Below are 22,392 nucleotides of genomic sequence, written 5' to 3' on the forward strand. Positions count from 1 at the left end.
GGTGTCAACTCTGAGCAACCACAAAGATAGATTCTCTCCTCGTCTGTACCCACTATGTCTTTACATACATAGACTGGATAAATTCACAATCACGTAATGACAAAGAAGTCAAATTTCTAGATACACTGAATGACTGTGCCCTAGAACAATTGGTCTTGGAACCAACCAGAGAGAAGGCAACCTTGGACTTAAATCCTAAGTGGCACCCAGGACCCATGGACCCCTTAGGGAACAATGACCATAATGTGATCAGATTCAGCATACATGTTGGGAGAGAATCACCAAGGAAGTCTACAACAGACACTTTGGAGAAGAAGAAGAAAGAAACTCCTCCAAAATGAGAAGTATGGCGAAAAGAAAACTGAAAGGGAAAATCAGGAGAGTCACTTCACTCCAGAACGCATGGAGTTTACTCAAAACCACAGTACTAGAAGCCCAGTTAGAACGTATACCAAAAAGGATAAAAAGTATCACTATGTCCAGGAGGATGCCAGTATGGCTAACAGGTAAAGTCAAGGAAGCCATAAAGGAGAAGAAGTGCTCCTTCCAAAATTGAAAGGCCTATCAAAATGAAGAGAACAGAAAGGAGCACAAACTCTGGCAAAAGAAATGCAAGGTGACAATAAGGGAGGTAAAAAGAGAGTATGAGGAACATTTAGCTAAAAGCATCAAGGGGAATAACAAAAACTTCTTTAAATACATCAGATGCAGGAAAACTGCCAAGGAGGCGGTTGGATTGTTAGACAATGGGGGAATAAAAGGGATTATTAAGGAGAATATGGAGGTTGCAGAGAAGCTAAATGAATTATTTGCATCTGTCTTCATGGCAGAGGATACAGAGCATATACCTGTTCCTGAACCAGGCTTTTCGGGGACGGAGGCTAAAGAACTTAGTCAGATAGAAGTGAAAAGAATTGATGTTCTAAACTGTCTGGAAAAACTAAAAACTAGCAAATCACTAGGGCCAGAAGGCATCCATCCAAGAATCCTTAAAGAACACAAATGTTAAATTGCCAACCCCCTTGCAAAAATATATAACTTATTCTTGCAGTCAGGCTCTGTACTGGAGGACTGGAAATAGCCAGTGTAACACCAATTTTCAAAAAGCAATCCAGGGGCCAGTTCGCTTACAGACAAGTTAGCTTAACGTCTGTTCCAGGCAAATTGATGGAAAACATCCTCAAGGATAAAACTGTAAAGCACATAGAACAAGCCCTGCTGGGAGAGAACCAGCATGGCTTCTGCAAAGGGAAATCTTGCCTCAAAAACCTTTTGGAATTCTTTGTGTCAACAAGTGTGTGGATAAAGGTGATCCAGTTGACACAGTATACCTGGCCTTCCAAAAAGCTTTTGACAAAGTTCCTCATCAAAGACTCCTGAGAAACTTACCAGTCATGGGATAAGGGGACAAGTACATGTGTGGATTGATAACTGATTGAAGGACAGGAAACAGAGGGTATGTATAAATTGAGAGTTTTCACAATGGGGGAAGTAATAAGTGGGGTCCCCATCTGTACTGGGAACGGTGCTTTTAAATTTATTCATAAATGATCTAGAAGTAGGGGTAAGCAGCGAGGTGGCCAGATTTGCAGATGATACGGTACCAAACTCTTTTCAGTAGTGAAATCCAAATCAGATTGTGAGGAGCTCCAAAAGGATCTCTCCAAAATGGGTGAGGGGATGACATAATGGAAAATGCAGTTCAGTGTTGGCAATTGTGAAGTGATGCACATTGGGACGAAAAAGCCCAACTTCACATATATGCTGATGGGATCTGAGCTGTCGGTGGCAGACCAGGAGAGGGATCTTGGGGTTGTGGTGGACAGCTTGTTGAAAGTGTCGACTCAATGTGTGGCAGCTGTGAATAAGGCTAGTTCTATGCTAGGGATAATTAAGAAGGGGGTTGAAAACAAAACTGCTAATATTATAATGTCCTTATACAAAACTATGGTGCGGCCACACTTGGAGTACTGCGTACAATTCTGGTCACCACTTCTAAAGAAGGACATTGTAGAACTGGGAAAAGGTGCAGAAGAGGGCAACCAAGATGATCAGGGCCTTCAACACCTTCCTTATGAGGCAAGACTACAACACCTGGGGCTTTTTAGTTTAGAAAAAAAGACGACTGCAGGGGAGACATGACAGAGGTCTATAAAATCATGCATGGTGTGGAGAAAGTGGACATTTTTCTCCCTCTCCCATAAAACTAGAATGAGGGGTCATTCCATGAAATTGACTGCCAGGAAATTTAGGACCAACTAACAGATGTACTTTTTCACACAACGCATATTCAACTTGTGAAATTCTCTATCACAAGATGTGGTGACAGCGAACAACCTGAAAGGCATTAAGAGAGGTTTGGATAACTTCATGGAGGAGAGGTCTATCAACGGCTACTAGTCGGAGGGCTATAGACCACCTCCAGCCTCAAAGGCAGGATGCCTCTGAGTACCAGTTGCAGGGGAGTAACAGCAGAAGGGAGGCCATGCCCTCAACTCCTGCCTGTAGGCTTCAAGTGGCATCTGGTGGGCCACTGTGTGAAACAGGATGCTGGACTAGATGGGCCTTGGGCCTGATCCAGCAGGGCTGTTCTTACGTTCTTAAACTAATTCAGTCCAAATAATGGTCAAACAGTAGGCAAGTCAGTTCCCAAATACTACTACTACTACTGCCCACCATCACTCAGTTAGTTTGCCAGGGTTGGGAAGATTCACTGGCTAGAGGTGGGCAACATCAGCACATACTCCTTCACTGCTGCCACCCACAGCAAGAGTGGCTTAGATCCTGCTAACTGAGCAAAGAGGCACCTTTCAAAAAGTGGTGTCACTTTTATTTAGCATGGGGAGAGCAACTGGCCATATTCAGCCTCAGCACAGCATCCATCCAGTGGCTGTTGCTGGTGTCTGTCTTGTATTTATTTTTAGATTGTGAGTCCTTCAGGTACAGGGAATCATTTTATTCATCCATTCGTTCATTCATTCATTCAAAACATGTAAACTGCTTTGGGAACTCTTGTTAAAAAGCAACATACAAATGTTTGTCGTAGTAATAGCAATAGTAGAAGATGAAGAGGAGGAGTGGTGGTGACACTGAAGGAGCATCTAAAGCTAAAGTTTGCTGTCAAGTCGATCTCGACTCCTGGTGCCCACAGAATCCTGTGGGGTTTTTTTTGGTTGAATATGGGGGGGGGGGTTACCATTGCCTCCACCCGCGCAGTATGAGATGATGCCTTTCAGCATCTTCCTATATCGCTGCTGCCCTACTGCCCATTCGCTTTTCTGGCAACCACTAGGGGAGCAGTGTACACCCTGTGGGGAGTGGGGCCACATCATGCCATCAGGGCCCTCAGTGCTGAGCTTGGCCTCAGGGTCCCTTCACAACCTGCCACCAACCCTGCACAGACATGTATTCTGTATACTGGAGACCTGTCGTCTACAGTTATGTTATGTTTGTGCCATTCTTTTTCATCAGTGTCTGCAAAACCACAATGAAGCTGTAATTAAAAGAAATTTAAAAGGTTCAGGCTCATGATAGGCAATCCTAACAGTGACATTGGTGATTAATTATTCATGGCACATCAGAGTAGATCAAACGTGAAAGAAGGAAATATAATGCAGACCCAATTATGCTCACACAATGAAGCTTGTAGCAAAATACAGAATCATTTCTAATGAACTGTTCTCTCTGTGGAATATTTAAGAGCCAAAAAAATGGACTTAGAGTTTAAGGAGGAAAAAAGGACAAGAAAGAAAGGAGTAAGTGACCAAAGAACACATGAGAAGAAGGGATATTAACAAATGAAAAACAGTCAGATATTAAAAATATATAATCTGGTTTTAAGACCACTAACATTTTGTATTCTATATAGGTCTTTTCATTTTTAGGGTTCAAAGCACTTTGCAAACATTAATGGGTTCACCAGTTCTTTACAACCACCCTCTGAATTAAGAAAAGCTATTGCCAGAGATCTGAGAATTGGATTAACAGCAGGAGGCTTGGTTTCAACTAGGAGCATGGTCTGATCTAATCACTGGACGCAGAGAGACATGACGGAAGTCTTGAAAAGGCCCAGAACAAATGAGTTCTGAGAGTTCAGTTAGGATGCCTATCGTATCAGTAGTTCCTGTAACAGCATTATGTAAACTGTTATGGTCAGTAGCAGATGTAGTACCTGATTTACTCAAGAGATAGACAGAAGACAGCCAGTCTTCCTTACTATGTGGGACTGCCATGTTCGAGGTGGGACTTCAAAGAAATAAATGGAAAATCGGCTATTGTATTTACCTGGATCCAAGACTAGGTTCCCCCCCTCCCAAGTTCTTTGGTGTTTGGAATCAGGGGTCATCTTAAATTCAGAGTCCTGCTTTTGTGTCAGTACAGATATAGCATATGTTTTACCTCTATTTTTAAGGGGGTCATCTTAAATTCAGAGTCATCTTCTATTTGGGTAAATACAGTATTTCCACATAGCCATAAGAAACATCTATAATCCTCTCAACAAGCCAAAGTGTCTATGTATATTTCATTGTCTATGAATCAGATAAGTATATAACTTGAAAAAGAACAGTTATTTTTAAGTTCAGAAACTTCAACCTATTTACAAATTAGCGTTTTTCTTAAATAAATACCTAACACTACCTGAAGATGTGGAGTTGGATGAGCCTAGCAGGGGATAGAGCAAACAAAAAATTATAGACAGAGGCCAAGATCCAAAGTACCATGGCAGCAGCAAAAGGCTGTGCACATACAAATGAATCTGCAGACATACATTGACTACCCTATGAGTCCAGTACTCAAAGATGTGTGTGTACTGCATTGATTCTGCTGTTTTGTTGTTGCTGCTGTTGATTTTTAATTGTTGGTCATATTTAATTTTAGAAGAGAAAGAGATAAGCAAATCTAACATACATCATTTCCAAGTGTTCTGATTACTAGCATTCTAAATCCAAAACTTACATTCATCATCCACAACATTTAAGGGTTTAGAAAATTCAGGCCACATTTCAGCCTACAGCTGCCCACAATGGAGTGGGAAGGGGGATTAAAAAAAAAAACCATGACACACAAACCCAAAACCTGTCACCAACAGGCAAAGGAAGAAGTGCTGGGAAAGATAGGGTGGAAGGAAAGAAAAGAGAATGGAAAGTTGGAGGACCAGAAAATCAAGTGCAGAGAGAAAGAAAGGGTTCAAAGAAAGAAAAATAAAGAAAGGAAGTGGGGGGGAGGCACCACCAGGTTCAGGAGGATGCCAGCATGGCTAACAAGCAGAGTCACGGAGGCTATAAAAGGGAAGAAGATTTCCTTCAGAAAATGGAAGTCTTGCCCAAATGAAGAGAGCAGAAAGGAACAAACTCTGGCAGAAGAAATGCAAGGACACAATAAGGGATACAAAAAGAGAGTCTGAGGAGCTTATAGCTAGAAGTGTCAAGAGGAATAACAAACACTTCTCTGAATACATCAGAAGCAGAAAACCTGCCAGGGAGGTGGTTGGACCCTTAGATGATGAGGACATTAAAGGTATTATTAAGGAAGACAAGGAGATTGCAGAGAAATGGAATGAGTTATTTGCATCTGTCTTCATGGCAAAGGATACTGACCATATACCTTCTCTAGAACTGAATTTCTCAGACTTGGAGGCTGAAGAACTGGGACAATTTGAGGTGCTGAGAGAGGATGTTCTCAACTGCCTTGAAAAACTATAACAAATTACCAGGGCCAGATGGCATCCATCCAAATGTTACCAGGGCCGGATAGCATCTACCCAAGAGTTCTGAAGGAACTCAAATGTGAAATTGCTGATCTCCTAGTCCCTACTGTCTTTTGCATCACTATATGATAAATACATAAATGTTCCCTGCTGTTGCTCCCTGCAACAGACAATATCTGTTTCTGATTTTCAAAAAGGGATGTAACTTGTCCCTACGATCAGGCTCTGTACCAGGCGACTAGAATGTAGCTAATGTAACCAATTGATATTATAGCTAATGTAGCCAATTTTCAGAAAGGGATACGGGGGGATCCATAAAATTACAGGCAAATTAGGTTAACTTTGGTGCCAGGTAAATTGGTGGAAAGCATACTTAAGGACAAAAACATATAGAATATAGATGAACAAGCCTTGCTGGCATGGCTTCTGCAAGGGCAAGTTTTGCCTCACTAACCTTTTGGAGTTCTTTGGGAGTGTCAACCATCATGTGGTGGATAAAGGTGTTCCGGCTGACATAGTATATTTGGACTTCCAAAAAGATTTTGACAAAGTTGTCCACCAAAGGCTCTTGAGCAAACTTAACAGTAATGGGATAAGGGGACAGGTTCATATGTGGATTGGTAATGGGTTGAGGGATAAGAAACAGAGGGTAGGAATAAATGAACAATTTTCACAATGGAGGGAAGTGGGGTCCCCCAAGGATCTATACTGGGACCTGTGCTCTTTAGCTTGTTCATAATTGATCAAGAAGTTGGAGTAAGTAGCTAAGTGGCCAGAGTTGGGCGGTGGACAGCTTGTTGAAAGTGTCAACTCAATGTGCAGCAGCTGTGCAAAAGGCAAATTTCATGCGAGGGATCATTAGGAAGGGGATTGAAAGCAAAAATGCTAATACAAGAATCCCCTTATACAAATCTATGGTGCGGTCACATTCAGAGTACTATGTGTAGTTTTGGTAACCATATCTTAAGAAGGACATTGCAGAATCAGAAAAGGTGCAGAAGAGGGCAACCAAGATTATCAGGGGCCTGGAGCAACTCTCTTATGAGGCAAGGCTGCAGCATCTGGGGCTTTTTAGTTTAGAAAAGAGGCAACTGCAGGGAGACATGATAGAGGTGTATAAAATTATCATTGGGTAGACAGAGTGGATAGAGAGAAATGTTTCTCCTCTCTCAACATTAGAACCAGCAGTCATCCCACAAAACTGAAGGCCAGGAAATTTAGGACCAACAAAAGGAAGTACTTTTTCACAAAGCATGTAATCAATCTATGGAATTCTCTGCCATGGGATGTGGTGATGACCACTAGCTTGGATGGCTTTAAAGTCATCAGGTCTATCGTCTATCAGGTCTATCAATGGATACTAGTCTGGTGGCTTTAGGCCATGCATGGAAATGTTATTGTAATATGTCCAGCCAGTAGGAGATACTAGCATTTGCCAGTTAATTGGAGACAGAGTCCTTTCCTGCTTCCTGCCTGTACTTCTTGTTGAACTTGTCTCTTGAACTTGTCTCTTCCACAGTACACACAAAAAAGAAGTCTTACCTTTTAATGGTGCCTTCCTCTTAACATCCATGACAGGCCACCTCCAGCCTCAGCGGCAAGAGGCCTCTAAATACTATTTGCAGGAAGCAACAGCAAGAGAGGGCATGTCCTCGCCTCTTGCCAGTGAGCTTCTCAGGGGCATCTGGTGGGTCACTGTGTGAAAGAGGATGCTGGACTGGATGGGCCTTGAGCATTATCAAGCAGGGGTGTTGAGGGGTGGGGCAGAGGGAGGGAGGGAAGGAAAAGAAACCTAACATAACTAGAGAGGGAATAAGGGAATAAGGTGACACACAAAACCAACAACTCTCCTCTGTCATTGCGCCTGTCATTCTCATTATTTTTGACAGGGCTTTGACTAGTTTTGAATTAAATAAATATGCCTTAGAATTCCACTTGTGCTACCAGGTTGCTGGCTGCATTCTTCCCCAGCCCATGCAGCAGACATTTCTGCACTTGAAAGAGAAGTTCTTTTTACAAAAACAAACACCTGTGTCCTCACACACTGTTGCTGAGTTGGTGTGATAGGATTACGTCCTGGGTGGCAAAGGAGGCAAAAATGCATAGCTGGATCATTACAAATGTTCCCTCCTGAAGGGTTTCCATTTGGCCTCAGATTGTCTATGTGCACTTGATGAAAAAGTCTTCAGTTGATTGCCAAGAGTTTTCCTCCAAACCATGAAATTTCCAGTCCATTAAGTAGTACATTCTGCCCTAAAATCCAAGACACAATACTTATGTGTGCATGTCTGTGGATGAAGGTGGTAGTGTTTTTCCAAAGAACCCATCATATAATAGTTTGAACAATTGAACATGTACATTTGTACATATTAAGTCCCTGTAACCCATAAGTAATAAGGATAGATTTACTCTGATAAATCTCAATTGATCTGTCTTAAGTCAATTATTACTTAGGTTCTGGGATGACAACCATGTTTAACTGTTAACTACAGAAAGAAATGCTTCCCTTAGTAATCTGTAGGATGCTTTTAACAGCAGCTACAGTGTCAAATTGTCTTTCAACTCTCTCTCTCTCTGAATCAGATAAAACACTGAATCAGAACACTGGCTGTGGGACTCCTGACAATATCTCCCAGTAGATACAGACATTTGCTGTTGATTTATATTACGGAATAAAGGCTGCTTTTTCAAATAAGGGATATAGCAAACCTAGAGTTTTGGAGCTAAGTTAAAATCAATTAAGTCAATCTTCATTTCAATTTAGTGTTCAACGCTCCCAACTATATTAGTCCTTTTGCTAAATCTACTGTTACACAGGAAATAAATCAAGTTCAGACATAAGTGTGTTTTCTCCTAAAGGTGGCCCAAACTAAAAATGAAAGGGGCTGTTGTACATTTGATGCAATGTTAAATACAAAATTAATAGTTTTAAGAATTATAAAGATACCTTGTTGGAATCATTAGAGCTGATCTGGGGCCTTCCCTAACAAAACTATATTTTGTTTCTTTACCATCATGTGCCTTTTCCAGAGACTTGATAAATGAATACTCCTAGTGATATGGTTGCCTAAGCAACCTACAGAAATGTAGGTTTATCCTCCAACCCAGGAGGATATGTTGGTCATGCAAGGGCAGAGGGTGATATTAAGGATGATCAGAAAATGTGATAAGCAATTATGTTGAACTGCACAGGCTGGTTATGATTATGATTTATGACCTTGGGTTTTATGGGATACTGAGACTAGGAGTGCTAGAAAATTGTCATTGCAGTATCCATGATAAGTTTATGACAGATCGAATGTGAAAGATCCTGTCAAAGGATTGTGTGTCCATAAAGATTTGGGAGCTTTGGAATCAGTCTGTGCTAGATATACGCTGGTCACTTCATACATCTTGGAAGTGCAGGACATTAAATTAAGTTAAGATGACTAACATCATGGCCCTAACCATATATCTTTGAGAACAGCTTCTTTCTGAAAAAGAAGTCACACCAGGCAGGATTAAACACACAACTTGTTCTTTACTCCTAAATGGATCCTCTTCTCTTCTTTGTTCCCCAGTTCATACTCTTGTCCCCCAACAGCACCTCAGAAGTGTGGTTATTAGAGTTGGACTAGGAAATTGTTTGAGGGACAAGCTTCCAAACACATATGACGAATGACTCTCATCTGCTTGGTTACAACACCCATTTCCAATGGGACTTACTTCCAAGTAAACATGCCTAAGATTTGTCCCTGCACACCAAGAATGGAGTAATAGCTTACATCTATTTACAAATATAAATAAATAAATAAATATTTAGAGGCGTATGAAGAGTCCATTTTATGAGCTCAAACACTGGTTCCTGTATTTCAGGATATTGAGCCAGTTTAATAAATTATCTCTGCCACTGTTATTATTAGTATTTATTAGTATTTATTATTTAATACATTTCTATACCACCTAAAAAAAGTTCTCTGGGCGGTTTACAAAACTGTTCTCCCATGAATGGCACTCAAGATGGCTAACAAGTAATTAAAACAAAATTAAAACAAAGTAACAATATCAGGTGAAAAACCCTTCAATAAGGTGCTAAGTTGCAGATAAAAGAAGTCACTACAAATTAAAGCAGTTCCAGCAGCCTGTCTGCCAAACCAAAAACAGGTACCAATTTGAAAAAACCCAAAAGAACAATAACACATCAAAAACCAGGGTTACTAGAATGGCCTTTGCCTGGAGATTAAATGAAAATAAAGGAAATGCTAAGCAGTGACTTCCACAGACAGGGTACAACAGAAAGCACTCCCCCCATTTCTCTCTGGCAACCAGCTACCTAATCTTTATGGAGAGGACACTCAGAAAAGAGCTTCTGAAGATAATCTCAGCTGCCAGGCAAGTTCATAGGAACCTATGACAATATATCAGTGAAAACACCTGAATGCAAGCATTTTAGTGAATTTCTGCCTATCATCACAAAATATATATATATAAGACTGCTGCACAGAGGTTTGGAGTTCTTTTATCCAGACATCATTCAATCAGTGATGGATCAAGTATGTTCTGTTAGTGATGCACTGACTGATAGTTTTAGTGGACAAAAGACACCATTTAAGCCTCAACAGAAAACAATCTGTTTTAGTAGAGAATCTAGCTGAATGCCTTGGGCTGCAATACTAAACACACATGGAAATAAATTCCACAGAAACCATTATACAGAATGAAGGTGAAAATTACTAAAGAAAAATAAATGAGGTATCTAATCTGATTTCTAGCTGCCAGTAATTGCACTAGTTTCGGTGGAGTTACTTTCAATTTAGAAATGTGCATTGATGTAAATAACAATGGATTTCCACCTATCTTCCAAAATCCAGTGAATTCCTTTTGTGTATGTGCTTGCACTCCACATTTATCTGTTAATTGCATTTTTATCCCACTCTTTCTCTGAAGATCTCAGCTCAGTGTCCAATGGTCTCTCTCTCTCTCTCTCTTCTTCACCACCCACATTCTTCTTGCAACAACAACTCTGTGAGGTCAGTTAGGCTGAGATGGTGGTTGGCCCAAAGTCATTCAGCAAGTTTCATGACGGAGCAGGGAACTGAACCCAGGTCTCCCCAGCCCTAATCTGACACTCTAACCACTAAGTTACACTGGCTGTACATACACTCATCGTAAAGCGAATATGCCATCCTCAGACAAATAAGCCATTTCAGAAGGACAGGTAGACATTGCCTCTTTCAGACAACATGATGCAGCTAATCTTTAGGAGAACCTATACAGTACTTTTGCCCAACTAATTGGTTCTACAAGCTGGGCAACAAATGTTTTGAACAATTCAAAAGGTCTATATACTAGGTATGCATGTCAAGAGGCATAACTCTTTTTACTTAAAGAATGGGAAGGGACTTACTGAGCTGTGTTGATGACACTAGCATGGTTATTATTGTTAGAAGCGAGAATTCTAAAGCATTGCTCTTAGCCAGTGGCGCACCTAGGTAATTTTGGAACCCAGACTTGAAGGGCTTCAGAGGGCCCACACACACACACACTGTGAGCACCCCCCTGCTGCAACCGCTGCAAGGCCCCCTTACAATTTTTTTAAAGGAAACCTGCATCTTGGGGCCTCTGTCGTGGGGGGCATCCCCAGAAGCCTGCTGCCACCCCACTGCTCCCCTGCCATGCTGCTCTTTGCCATTTTTGCCACTGCTGCATGGAGCAGACTGCCAAGTTGCTTTTCGAGAAGTGGAGGGAGCTGTTGACTCTCTGTCTCTGTGCTGCCTTTGGGATGACTGCTGTTGTAGCCCAAGTCATTGCTGGCACTCTGCGCTCTGTAGGCAGCAAAAATGGCAAGGAGCAATGTGGCGGGGCAGGGGCAGGGTGGGCATGGGGTGGCAGTACGCTTCTGGGGAGGCCCCCCAGGACATTTGTAGCACCCCCAAGACAGGAGGCCACAGACCAGAGCCCCAAGGTCTGTGGCAAAAAGCCACAGAATGCCCTATCAGAGAAGAAGAAGACAGACAAGCCCGGGCATTGCACTTGATAAAGCCACTGGAATAATTTGCTTATTGGTGAGTGACTCTATATTGGTGCATTTAAGAAATAAACAGCATGCAAAGGACATGTGAGAGACTCTGCAGAAATTGTTTGAAAGGAAGTCAGCTGTCTCCAGATCCATCAAATTATAAAGATGTGTAATAAGAAACTAAAGGAGGGAGAGGATCTACTAAGCATGTTAATGAGATGTTGGAGACTTCCTAACTGTTGCCAGCACAGGGAGTAATTTTGCCTGATATGGTTCAGATTGGATTGTTATTGAATTGTTTTCCTGAGCATTTTGAGACTATTGTAAAATATTAGAAGCCAAAGATGATTTGAGTTTGTAATGAACTGCTTGGAAAACCTTAAGGTTTGGGGCAATGTTTTAAGGTTTAAGGCAATGGGCAGCAATTATATTCAAGTGAAGAAAATGCTTTTAAACTGATCAAAACATAAGTGTTTTGTCTGCGGGTGTACCAGACACATGAAGGCTCAATGTCCTCAGAACAAAGAATTTGCAACTAAAAAGGTGATACAACATTTCAAGAGGAGTGAGTCACCTAGGCATACAAAGAAAAAAGCATGGAAACAAGGAGAGAATAGGTCTGACAAACATAAAAGATATATTGCTAATACAGAGAAGAATTTAAGAGCTAGTTCTACAAAATGTAATGCTGGAATTCGTATTGATTCAGGCACAACCAACAATTTCATTAAAAGAAATATAAAGATTTACTAAGTTGGACACAAATTATAAGGTTCTCATTTTTTAGTGGATGGGAAGCAGATGTTGGCTGAAGGCAGATTTTCTGCAAGGCTATACTGCAAACCACAAAAATGGAGAAACAGTGAAACTGACTGTAAAGGATGCATTGTTTAGCCAACATAGTGTAGTGCTTAGAGTGCTGGACTAGGACCAGGAAGACCCGAGTTCAAATCCCCACGCAACCATGCAACTCACTGGGTGACTCTGGGCCAGTCATGTATCTCTCAGCCTAACCTACCTCACAGGGTTGTTCTGTGGATAAAAATAAGCATGTACACCACTCTGAGCTCCTCGGAGGAAAAGCGGGTTATAAATGTAAATAAATAAACAAACAAATAAATAAAATTGTTTGTGCCCACATTTGAGTCCAGCCTGATGTTGGTTAAATGCACTGCAGAGAAAGGTTATTAGGTGGAATTCAAAAGAAAACACTTTTTTATTACAGATAAAGGTGAGCTACTTATGAAAGAGACTTTGCAAGAGAGAGAGAGTGGCCTGTTTGAAGTGGATTGTATTAATGAAGAGGCCAAAATTGCAAAGCAATGTTCACATTAAAAATGCTTGCATTTATGGCATTGAAGAATGGGACATAGAGACCCCAATGCAATACTTCAACTGGAGAAGAAGGATTTAGCCAGAGAAAGAAAGTCACAGCAACTTCTTGAGCGGATATTTGATAAATACAGTGATATTTATGGGCACATGTAGATTAATTCATTAGAAGGGAACAAGTAATTGTTAACTTTCATAGATGATTATTCAAGGCACACATTTACTTGATTAGTGAGCCAAATACTTGAAAAATTGAAGGGGTATGTTGCAAGAGTTTGCAGTAAGTCTGAAAGGAAGCATCAGATTTTGAGATCATTCAATGTAAGTGAATACACAGGAAATGAGATAAATGAATATCTGGAAAAGGAGGCCACTGGAAATCAAATGACCATAGCATATGCTCCAGAACAAAATAAAGTTGCAGAAAGAAAGAATTGGTCTTTAATAGAAGTGGTCAGATGCATGCTTAGTGGACTACACTATAAGCTTTTGGGAGAGACAATTATGACAGCTATTTATTTACAAATAGACGGCCTACTAAAGTTATAAATACAACACCATTTGAACTGTGGCATGGAAAGAAGTCTAACATGGAGCATATTAGAGTTTTTGGCTCAAAAGCATATGCCTATGTTCCAAAGCCTAAAAGAACTAAAGCAAGCTGCAGGAGTCTGGAATACAAAGCTAAATCAGTTGCTAGTTAAACAAAGGTTTACCCAAGGAAAAGCTAACTCTTGTCTATATTCAAGGTTTAGATACAATAGATGGACTTATATACTGACATATGTTGATTATTTGTTGTCAAAACAGAGAAAACAGTGATGAAATTGTAAAGTAACTGAATGAAGAAATAGAAGCAAAGTAACTGGGGAACATTTCCTATTATCTTCGAATACAAATAGAAAGAGAACAAGATGGACGCTATCTTCTTAATCAGAAACAAAAGATAAAATGGTTCATAAGCATGTCTAGGTCTTATGCCAAGGAAGTCAGCAATCCAATGGAAGCTAACTTCTTGAAGCAAGGTGCAAAAAGCAAGCTTCTTCCAGACAATGAGCAATATAAGAAAAAAATTGGAAAACTTCTATATATTGCCAGTCACTACTTCAGCTGTGGGAATTTTAAGCAGAAAAGTGAGTACATCGACTACAAATTATTGAATTGTAGTTAAAAGACTGGGTAGGCAGCTTAAATGTACAGCTCATTTAAAACTGAAATCGCCAGCAAGTAGTAATCCTAGACTAGTGAGTTATGTGGATACAGACGGGGAAGAACAAATTGCAAATCCACAAGTGGATACCTGTTGTTTTATGGAAGTGGAACAATTAGTTGTTGCAATTGAAAGCAAAATACTGTTACTCTTTCCTTTATGGACACAGAATGTGTCAGCCACTCAGGCCTTCCAGGAAGTGGCATCGATACCAAATTGTTGCAAAACATTGGAGCTGATGAACCAAAACTAACTGAATTGTTTGAGGACAATCAAAGTTGTATTTGGCTTTCACAAATGGAGAAGACAAAATCCAGAACAAAGCATATTGACACAAAATGCCATTGTGTATGTGGTGTACCAGAGAAGGGTCTTGTAGAGCTAAAATACTGCCCAAGAAGATATTAGCAGATGTACTCACAAAGCCATTGCCAAGAGATCATTTTATTGTATTGCAAGAAATCAGGAATGTTGTTGATCAGTGCTGGAAAAATGAAAAGGAGTGTTAGAAGTAAGAATTCTAAAGTACTAGCTGAACCCGCACAGAGCATCTGTGTGGTAGTTCACTTCCTTTTGGGGGTTAGTTGGGAGAATTTGTTTGGCTGGTCCTCCCACAGCTCTATCACTCGCTCTGTTCCCCCCACAACAGCTCTCTCGCTCACTCTGTCCCCCGACTCCGCCTCTCTTGCTCGCTCTGTCTCTCTCCCCTCCGTGCCTCTCTCGCTCGCTCTGTCTCTCCCCCCGCGCCTCTCTCGCTCACTCTGTCTCTCACCCTAGCGCCTCTCTCGCTCGCTCTGTCTCCCCCCCGCGCACCTCTCTCACTCACTCTGTCTCTCCCCCGTGTGCCTCTCTTGCTTGCTCTCTCTCCCCCCGCGCGCCTCTCTTGCTCGCTCTGTCTCCCCCTCCCCGCGCGCCTCTCTCGCTCACTGTCTCCCCCCCGCTGCGCGCGTCTCTCGCTCACTATGTCTTCCCCCACACCTGCCTCTCTCGCTCGCTAGAGTCTGCGGCCACCACCGGTCGCCAGGCCAGCGTGGGCCAGCCAATTCTCCTTCGCCTGGGTGTGCCAGCCAATCAGCAGGGCTGCCAGGACGCATTTTCCCCAGGCACACCTAGGAGAAATATATATATAGATTGATCTTAGTATTGCAGTAACCTCTTCTGGCCACTAGAAGGAAGAGGAGTTGTGTTAATAGGTCGCTCTTGGTCAGTTAAGTGTCAGAACTGTTCAGTTGTCATTGAAGGCTAGTGCCTGTTTGGTATTTTGTTCTATGTCTCTCTTCGTATGATATGTTTAGTTTGCTAATAAATCTTTGTTGTTTTTTTAACTCAACCTAATGTCTTCAGATAATCTCTTGGGCTAAATTTCTTTACCACGAGAGCATACTCTTCTGTGTGAGGACTTTAATGTTTCTCCTCACACCCCTCAACAATTATAAGGTATAAAAAGTAAATACAACAAATGTTCTTAGATATACTTTTTTTCTTTTGTAGTTTGTAGCAACCCCTGCTAACTTGGCAAAGAGGCACCTTTTAACGTGGTGATTCTCTTTATTGAGCAGGAGAAGAGTAACTGGCCCTATCCACCCCAAGCACAGTACCTCCAGTGACTGCTGCTGGTGTCTATCTTACGTTTCTTTTAGAAACATGATTGTGAGCCCTTTGGGGACAGGGTTCCATCTTATTTATTTATTATTTATCTGTGTAAACCACCCTGAGCCATTTTTGGAAGGGCGGTATAGAAATTTAATTATTATTATTATTATTTTACACACACAGTCAAACAGGTGTTATTGACTGGTTTGTTTTATCCAGACATCAAGTCCTTCCCAAGAACCTGGGATGGCTGAATTTTATTGTCACTGTTGTTGCCGTTGTTATAGACATCGTCACAGAACACAGGCTGTTCTCAGTAAAGTTGCTTTTCGTAATTGGCTGATGGTGATTTCTGTGGCCCCTATGGTGTTGAGGTGCTCTTCAAGGTCTTTTGGAACTGCACCCAGGGCATCAATTACCACTGGGATTATTTTGGGTTTTTTCTGCCACAGCCTTTCCATTTCAATTTGTAGATCTTTGTATTTTGTGGATTTTTTCTATTTCTTTTTCTTCTATTCTGCTATCCCCTGGTATTGCTATGTCAATTATTTTAACTTGTTTTTCTTTCTTCTCGACTACAGTTATATCTGGTGTATTGTGTGGCAGATGTTTGTCTGTTTGTAGTCGGAAGTCCCATAATATTTTTACATCTTCATTTTCTTCCACTTTTTCAATTTTATGGTCCCACCAATTTTTGGCTACAGGTAGCTTGTATTTTTTGCAGATGTTCCAGTGTATCATCCCTGCTACCTTGTCATGCCTGTGTTTGTAGTCAGTCTGTGCGATCTTTTTGCAACAGCTGATTAGGTGGTCCATGGTTTCCTCTGCTTCTTTACAAAGGCGGCACTTGCCGTTTGTTGTTGATTTTTCAGCTTTTGCTCTTATTGCATTTGTTCTTAGTCCCTGTTCTTGTGCAGCCAGTATTAAACCCTCTGTTTCTTTCTTCAAGTTGCCATTCTTAAGCCATTGCCAGGAATTGGTGATGTCTGATTTTCCACTTATATTGTGCAAATATTGACCATGCAGTGGCTTATTTTTCCATTTTTCTGCTCGGTTCTTGACTTGTTCTTTCTTGTAGGCCTGCTTTGTTTCATTGGTGTTTAGTAGTTTCTCGTTCTTGACCATTTGAAGTGCATCTTCTTCACTGTCCTTTATATATTCTTCAAGGCCTCTTTTCTCCTCCTCTACTGTTTGATGGACTTGCAGCATTCCTCTTCCACCTGAGCTGCAAGGGAGGTATAGCCTATCTACATCACTGCGGGGGTGAGAGCATGATTGATGGTTACTATTTTCCTGGTCTTACGATCTAGCGTCTCTAGCTCTGCCTGGGTCCAGTCTATTTTTCCTGCAGTGTATCTGATAACAGATATAGCCCAGGTGTTTATGGCTTGTATGGTGTTCCCGCCATTGAGTTTGGACTTGAGGATTTTTCTAACTCTCCTGATGTATTCACTTCCAATTTTTCTTTTAACTTCAGTGTGTGCAATGTTATCAGCCTGGAAAATGCCCAAGTATTTGTAATGTTCTTTCTCTTCCAGGCTCTTGATGTTGCTTCCATTCGGCAGTTCTATTCCTTCTGTTTTTCTTATTTTTCCTCTGTTCATTATTAATGCAGCACACTTGTCTAGTCCAAACTCCATTGCTATATCGCTACTGAATATACAGGCAGTGTTTAGCAGTGATTCGATTACTGACTGGGACTTTCCATACAACTTCAGATCATCCATGTACAGCAGATGGTTTATTTTACTTGATGTTTTAGATGTTTGGTATCCGAGGCCTGTTTTGTTTAGTATTTGTGAAAGTGGAGTCATGGCTATTACAAACAACAGAGGGGATAGTGAGTCCCCGTGGAAAATACCTCTTCTCATGCTAACTTGTCCAAGTGTCTCACCATTGATTGTTAACTGTGTACTCCACATGCTCATTGCTTTTTAAAAAATAAATATCTGAATGTTTTTGCTGACACCAGTTGTTTCTAAACATTTTAGTATCCATGTGTGAGGCAATGAGTCGAAGGCTTTCTTGTAGTCAATCCATGCAACACTTAGATTTGTTTTTCTTCTCTTGCAGTTTTCTAAAATCATTATTAATTATTATTGTTGTTGTTGTTGTTGTTGAATACCCAAGGATTAAACTGTTCACTGACAGGCATGAGATTAGCACATCCATGCTAATTCCCTTAGCATAAATTGGACCCACAGAGGTCCTCAACCAAACCACGACCATAGCAAGGACAGAGGATAAACCCTGCCTTCCCCCCCCCACCATGGTCAAAATAATCTTCACCCATGGCTACTATTTATGCTACAAAAACCAAGCAAGGAAGCACTAACCATGTACTTCATAATGTGTTGTCTGACCCTAAGATTGGTCCTTTAAACCTTGCTGAGAATCCCTCCCCCAGATCAACACAAATCCCTGAATTCTCATTTGGACAGGACCTTACCCACCACCCCAATCACAGGACCAGTTAATTCTGTTATAAAATGTTGTAGCTACATGATGGCTTAAAAGGTTATTCCTGTGGATGCAGATATGTCAGTGACTGATTCCTGTGAAAGCATTTTATGAGAATGTATTACCCACACAAAATGTTCAAATACAAATCTGTGAGCTGAAGCTAGATTTTTTGAAATATCTGGCTGATGCACTATATTTTAGTATACAGTTCATGAATGACAGATTCTAACGGAGCCCTTTCACATACATGAGTCTGTGAGATCCGTTCCAAAATCCATCCTATGTGGATTTAAAATGATATGCCAGAAATGGCTCTCAAAAGCTTTGTTGGGCTACTTCTCAGGCCATTTGTTTTTGTCTTCTATTCACCTCAAGTCATCTATATTTCCCAAGGTGTATTTAGACATTATACTTAAGTGGTACTTCTAAAGGCCCACACGCAAGGAACTGCCCTGTCTGAAGTATTCACGCATCAAATGTCATTTGGATCCAAAATTACTCTGGCCTTCGCAAAATATTTTAGCGCCTACACTGACATTTTAACAAGATACGTTCTGAATGTTTTTTTGTATCAAAGAAGGAAATCAGAAACCTTTTATGTATTTATGCAACAAATCTCGCTTGTTTATTAACAGGCTTGTGCCTCTCTGTGAGAAAACTGACATGAAACAAAACAATAATGAATAATGATGAGAAAATCAAACCCAGGGCTATAGAACCATGAAGGGCAGCCGAACAGATGTTGCCTGTTTCAATCATTCATTCACATTTAGTGGTGCTTTTTATAAATGAAAATCAGTTAACAGGCACAGTGATCTCTCATTTCAGTGAGGCATTTTCACAGGCCTAAAGCAAGAACCAATGGGAGATATGTTTTACTGAATCATGCCCTCCATTTCTATTAGCATTCTAGTGTTTTAAATTGGTTTTAGTTAGGCCTTCCGTTGCCTCAAAAACTCTCTGTTGGTCACAGTGCAATTTACTAAATGACTTCTCATGAACACGATCAAGGTAGATTAAAATCCCTCAGCACCATGAACTTCGGAAGCCTGTCAGCAATATTGTTGCCCCCTGTTTCCTGTTTTATGGAGTTGCCTCTGTATTGAAGCATGTTAGAATTGCAGGAAAGGACCAATACATGGCCAGGCTAGTGAGAAATTAATGCATCTAGATCGGTGTTAATTTCATTATAAAGGTTCTCTGCTGAGAGACGCCTCCTTGAAGAGCTTGGGTGGAATAGGAATTGTAAGATCCAAGCAACTACTTTTTCAGAAAATTGTAAACAAATACCCACTAACTACCTGGAACACAGAGCCAATGAGATGATGTGGGAGAAGTGAGGAAAATTTCCAAGGCCCATCTTGACAGAATGGCTAGTCATGTATAAGGAAGCTACCCTTGCAAACAAGAACACCACAGGTCTTCCCCCTCAATCTCTTGTACAGTTCAGAGCAAATAAGAGGATGAGTGGGAATGACCTGGGGATTAAAGGTTTCATGTAGAGCTGGTAATATTATTAATTTCATAGCCTAGGTATAACATTTCTTGGTTTAGCACTCAAATGGCTCCAATTGCTTCCATTGCTGAGGGGCAGGTGGCATTTCCCTACTTTCTGCTCCAAATTACTTTTTCCCAGCATACTAAGGCACCTGTGAGTAATACCAAATGATCCTCTTTTGTGTGAGGTTGAACATGTTACTTAGCATGTTCTATGTAAAGTGGACAAGAACCTCTCTTTTGGATACTGCTTAACTTAAGGATGAGCTGTCTCTTCCTGCTCTTTATGATGGCAACTCGTAAATGACAGCCTGCAATAGAAAGTTGTTCTTCCTGTGTTTAGGGAATCTGAATTAGGGGACTCTCCTCCCCCACTTACAAAATAAGAATCATCATGCTTGGCCAGGCAACCACACCACGCGGGACAGACTACAGAAGATTTGGGGACTCCCAGGGGCTGTGGAGGCCTTGGATTTCAGCCCTGAAGTCCAGGGGTAAGAGCATCTGTGGTTCTAGAATCTGACTCCTTTATGTAATAGATTACAAAGAAACTATCAATTTTTAGTGAAGACCAGAAGTGTGAGCACTGCAAGATATTACCCTCAGGGGATGGAGCCACTCTGGGAAGAGTAGAATGTTCCAAGTTCCCTCCCTGGCTTCTCCAAGATAGGGCTGCGAGAGATTCCTGCCTACAACCTTGGAGAAACCGCTGCCAGTCTCTGTAGACAATACTGAGCTAGATAGACCAATGGTCTGACTCAGTATATGGCAGCTTCCTATGTTTCCTATGTTTAGTGCGTCTTATGGAAGATGTAGTCCTGGTGGTAAAACTAGAGTACCTAACTATTATGTATTTTTTCAGTGCCCCTTAAGTTACTGTGACAATGAGAGAACCTCTACAAAAGATCCCTGGTGTATCACAGAGAATTGTTACAGGCTAGCAAGCAGGGCCATTGAGGCCCATGAATGCTAATTTCTCTCCATTCAAAATGTCAGTTAAGACACACTTGGATGATCAATGTGTGCAGTGTTTGACACTTTGAGATTCTTGTGGTGGAATAAGAAAAAAATCCTCGTATGTTGCCTCATCCCCAAAACTTACCGACTTCATAAGTTGTTTCTTGAAGAGCATTTAATCTCCAAGATAAGTTCACTCAGTTTATAGGCAGGAGACTGGACACCTGCCTATCCAAATGATTGGCAGCACAACCTGGGAGAAGAGACATACTGGGAACAAAACCTGAAGAGTGCCACATCATTCCTCTAAGACAAGAACGATTATTACAGCTCAGATACTAAGTTTACACAGACCTTTAGAGTGTATCCTTGACATTCAAAAATATTCTGAGAAGACTTAAAGTCCCAATGGATCTGGAGTTATAGGTATACAACACAAGCATTTCTCTGATCAAAACCCCTATATAAACACATCAAAAACTATGACTTGCATTTTTCATGATTTTGCCATTCCCTATCTATAGTACATGTATTCCATCAGCTGTAATTTATACAACATTTATTTTGTGCTATAGTAGGGGTGTGTGTGTGTGTTTCTTTTCCTACCTCTTTTCATTTTTTAAACCTTTATCAGTGGATGTGAGGCTACATTTCCCTTTCAAGTTTTCATTTTGTGATCTTGTACAAGTAGCCCAAGTACTATGTGGTGCGGTGCTTTCTTCCTTCTGTTGCATGGGCAATAACAATCTTTTCTCGCATGGGAACCATGAGACTTCATTCATTAATGTTCATATAAAACAGTTTAATGACTCTGGTGGTGAAGGTGCACATGCAGTGTATTTGTATTCAGTGCAAAGCAACAGTGACATTTTGTGATTGATACTCAGGTGACGGGAGGAGTTTGGAATTTCAGTCGTGTCTGCTGTGACATATTTGTAACTATGGATGTGATGATGTGCACAGCCAGCATTTTAAATCTCTGTGCTATCAGCATTGACAGGTAAGAACCAAAAGAGCATGACAGTAACCTGGGTGGAAGAGATATTTCTGGATTGGAGAAGGGGGAATTGGACTGAATTTAAATGTGTTAGGGATGGATGCAGTAAAGACAGCTTATCTGAGGATTGTGCCACATACACCATTTTAATTCATATACATCAGCTTCCCAACCTGTCTTTGTAGTAAGGTAAACTCAGGGAATGTGCATGTGGTTGCACTTGCAAAACTACATAGGTCTAAAAGTAAACTAAATCTTACATGCATACAGTATATTCATGTGATGGAGTCCAATCCCGCCCCACCTAAAAAGCAACCTCAGAAGGCTGCAGTTTTGAATGTTCTGGGATGGGGGAGGAGAGCTTAACCCTCTTCCCACTGGCCACTTTTTCTCCAATCAAAGCCACACATAGAAATCCAGAGATGCAGATGTATGTGAATGTTTATGAGCAGAAAAATGTGTAGTAGGGATGTGCATGAAATTGATCCTGCATTCTGTTTTGAGCTCAAAACAAAACACAGATGGCCGAAACGTTCTGTCGAAATAGCAGTCAGCCCAGTTGTTTCAATGAAACAAAGCTCGAAACATTTCAAGTGTTTCGGCTGTAGGGAACAATGGAGAAACTCAAAACAACCCCT

General features: G+C 41.0%; 1 protein-coding gene across 2 annotated transcripts in view; it reads left to right on the plus strand.

Moving 5' to 3' along the window:
- Positions 1-22,392, plus strand: part of DRD3 (dopamine receptor D3) — a 48,478-nt gene that overhangs the window by 10,558 nt on the left and 15,528 nt on the right. For both annotated transcript variants that reach the window (XM_053304543.1, XM_053304544.1), the window contains one exon: positions 21,645-21,757. In XM_053304543.1, coding sequence (XP_053160518.1) covers positions 21,645-21,757 — 113 coding nt within the window. The remainder of the gene's footprint in view (positions 1-21,644; positions 21,758-22,392) is intronic.

Source organism: Hemicordylus capensis, chromosome 3 (assembly GCF_027244095.1).
Source record: "Hemicordylus capensis ecotype Gifberg chromosome 3, rHemCap1.1.pri, whole genome shotgun sequence".
In the NCBI taxonomy this organism is placed as follows: Eukaryota; Metazoa; Chordata; class Lepidosauria; order Squamata; family Cordylidae; genus Hemicordylus; species Hemicordylus capensis.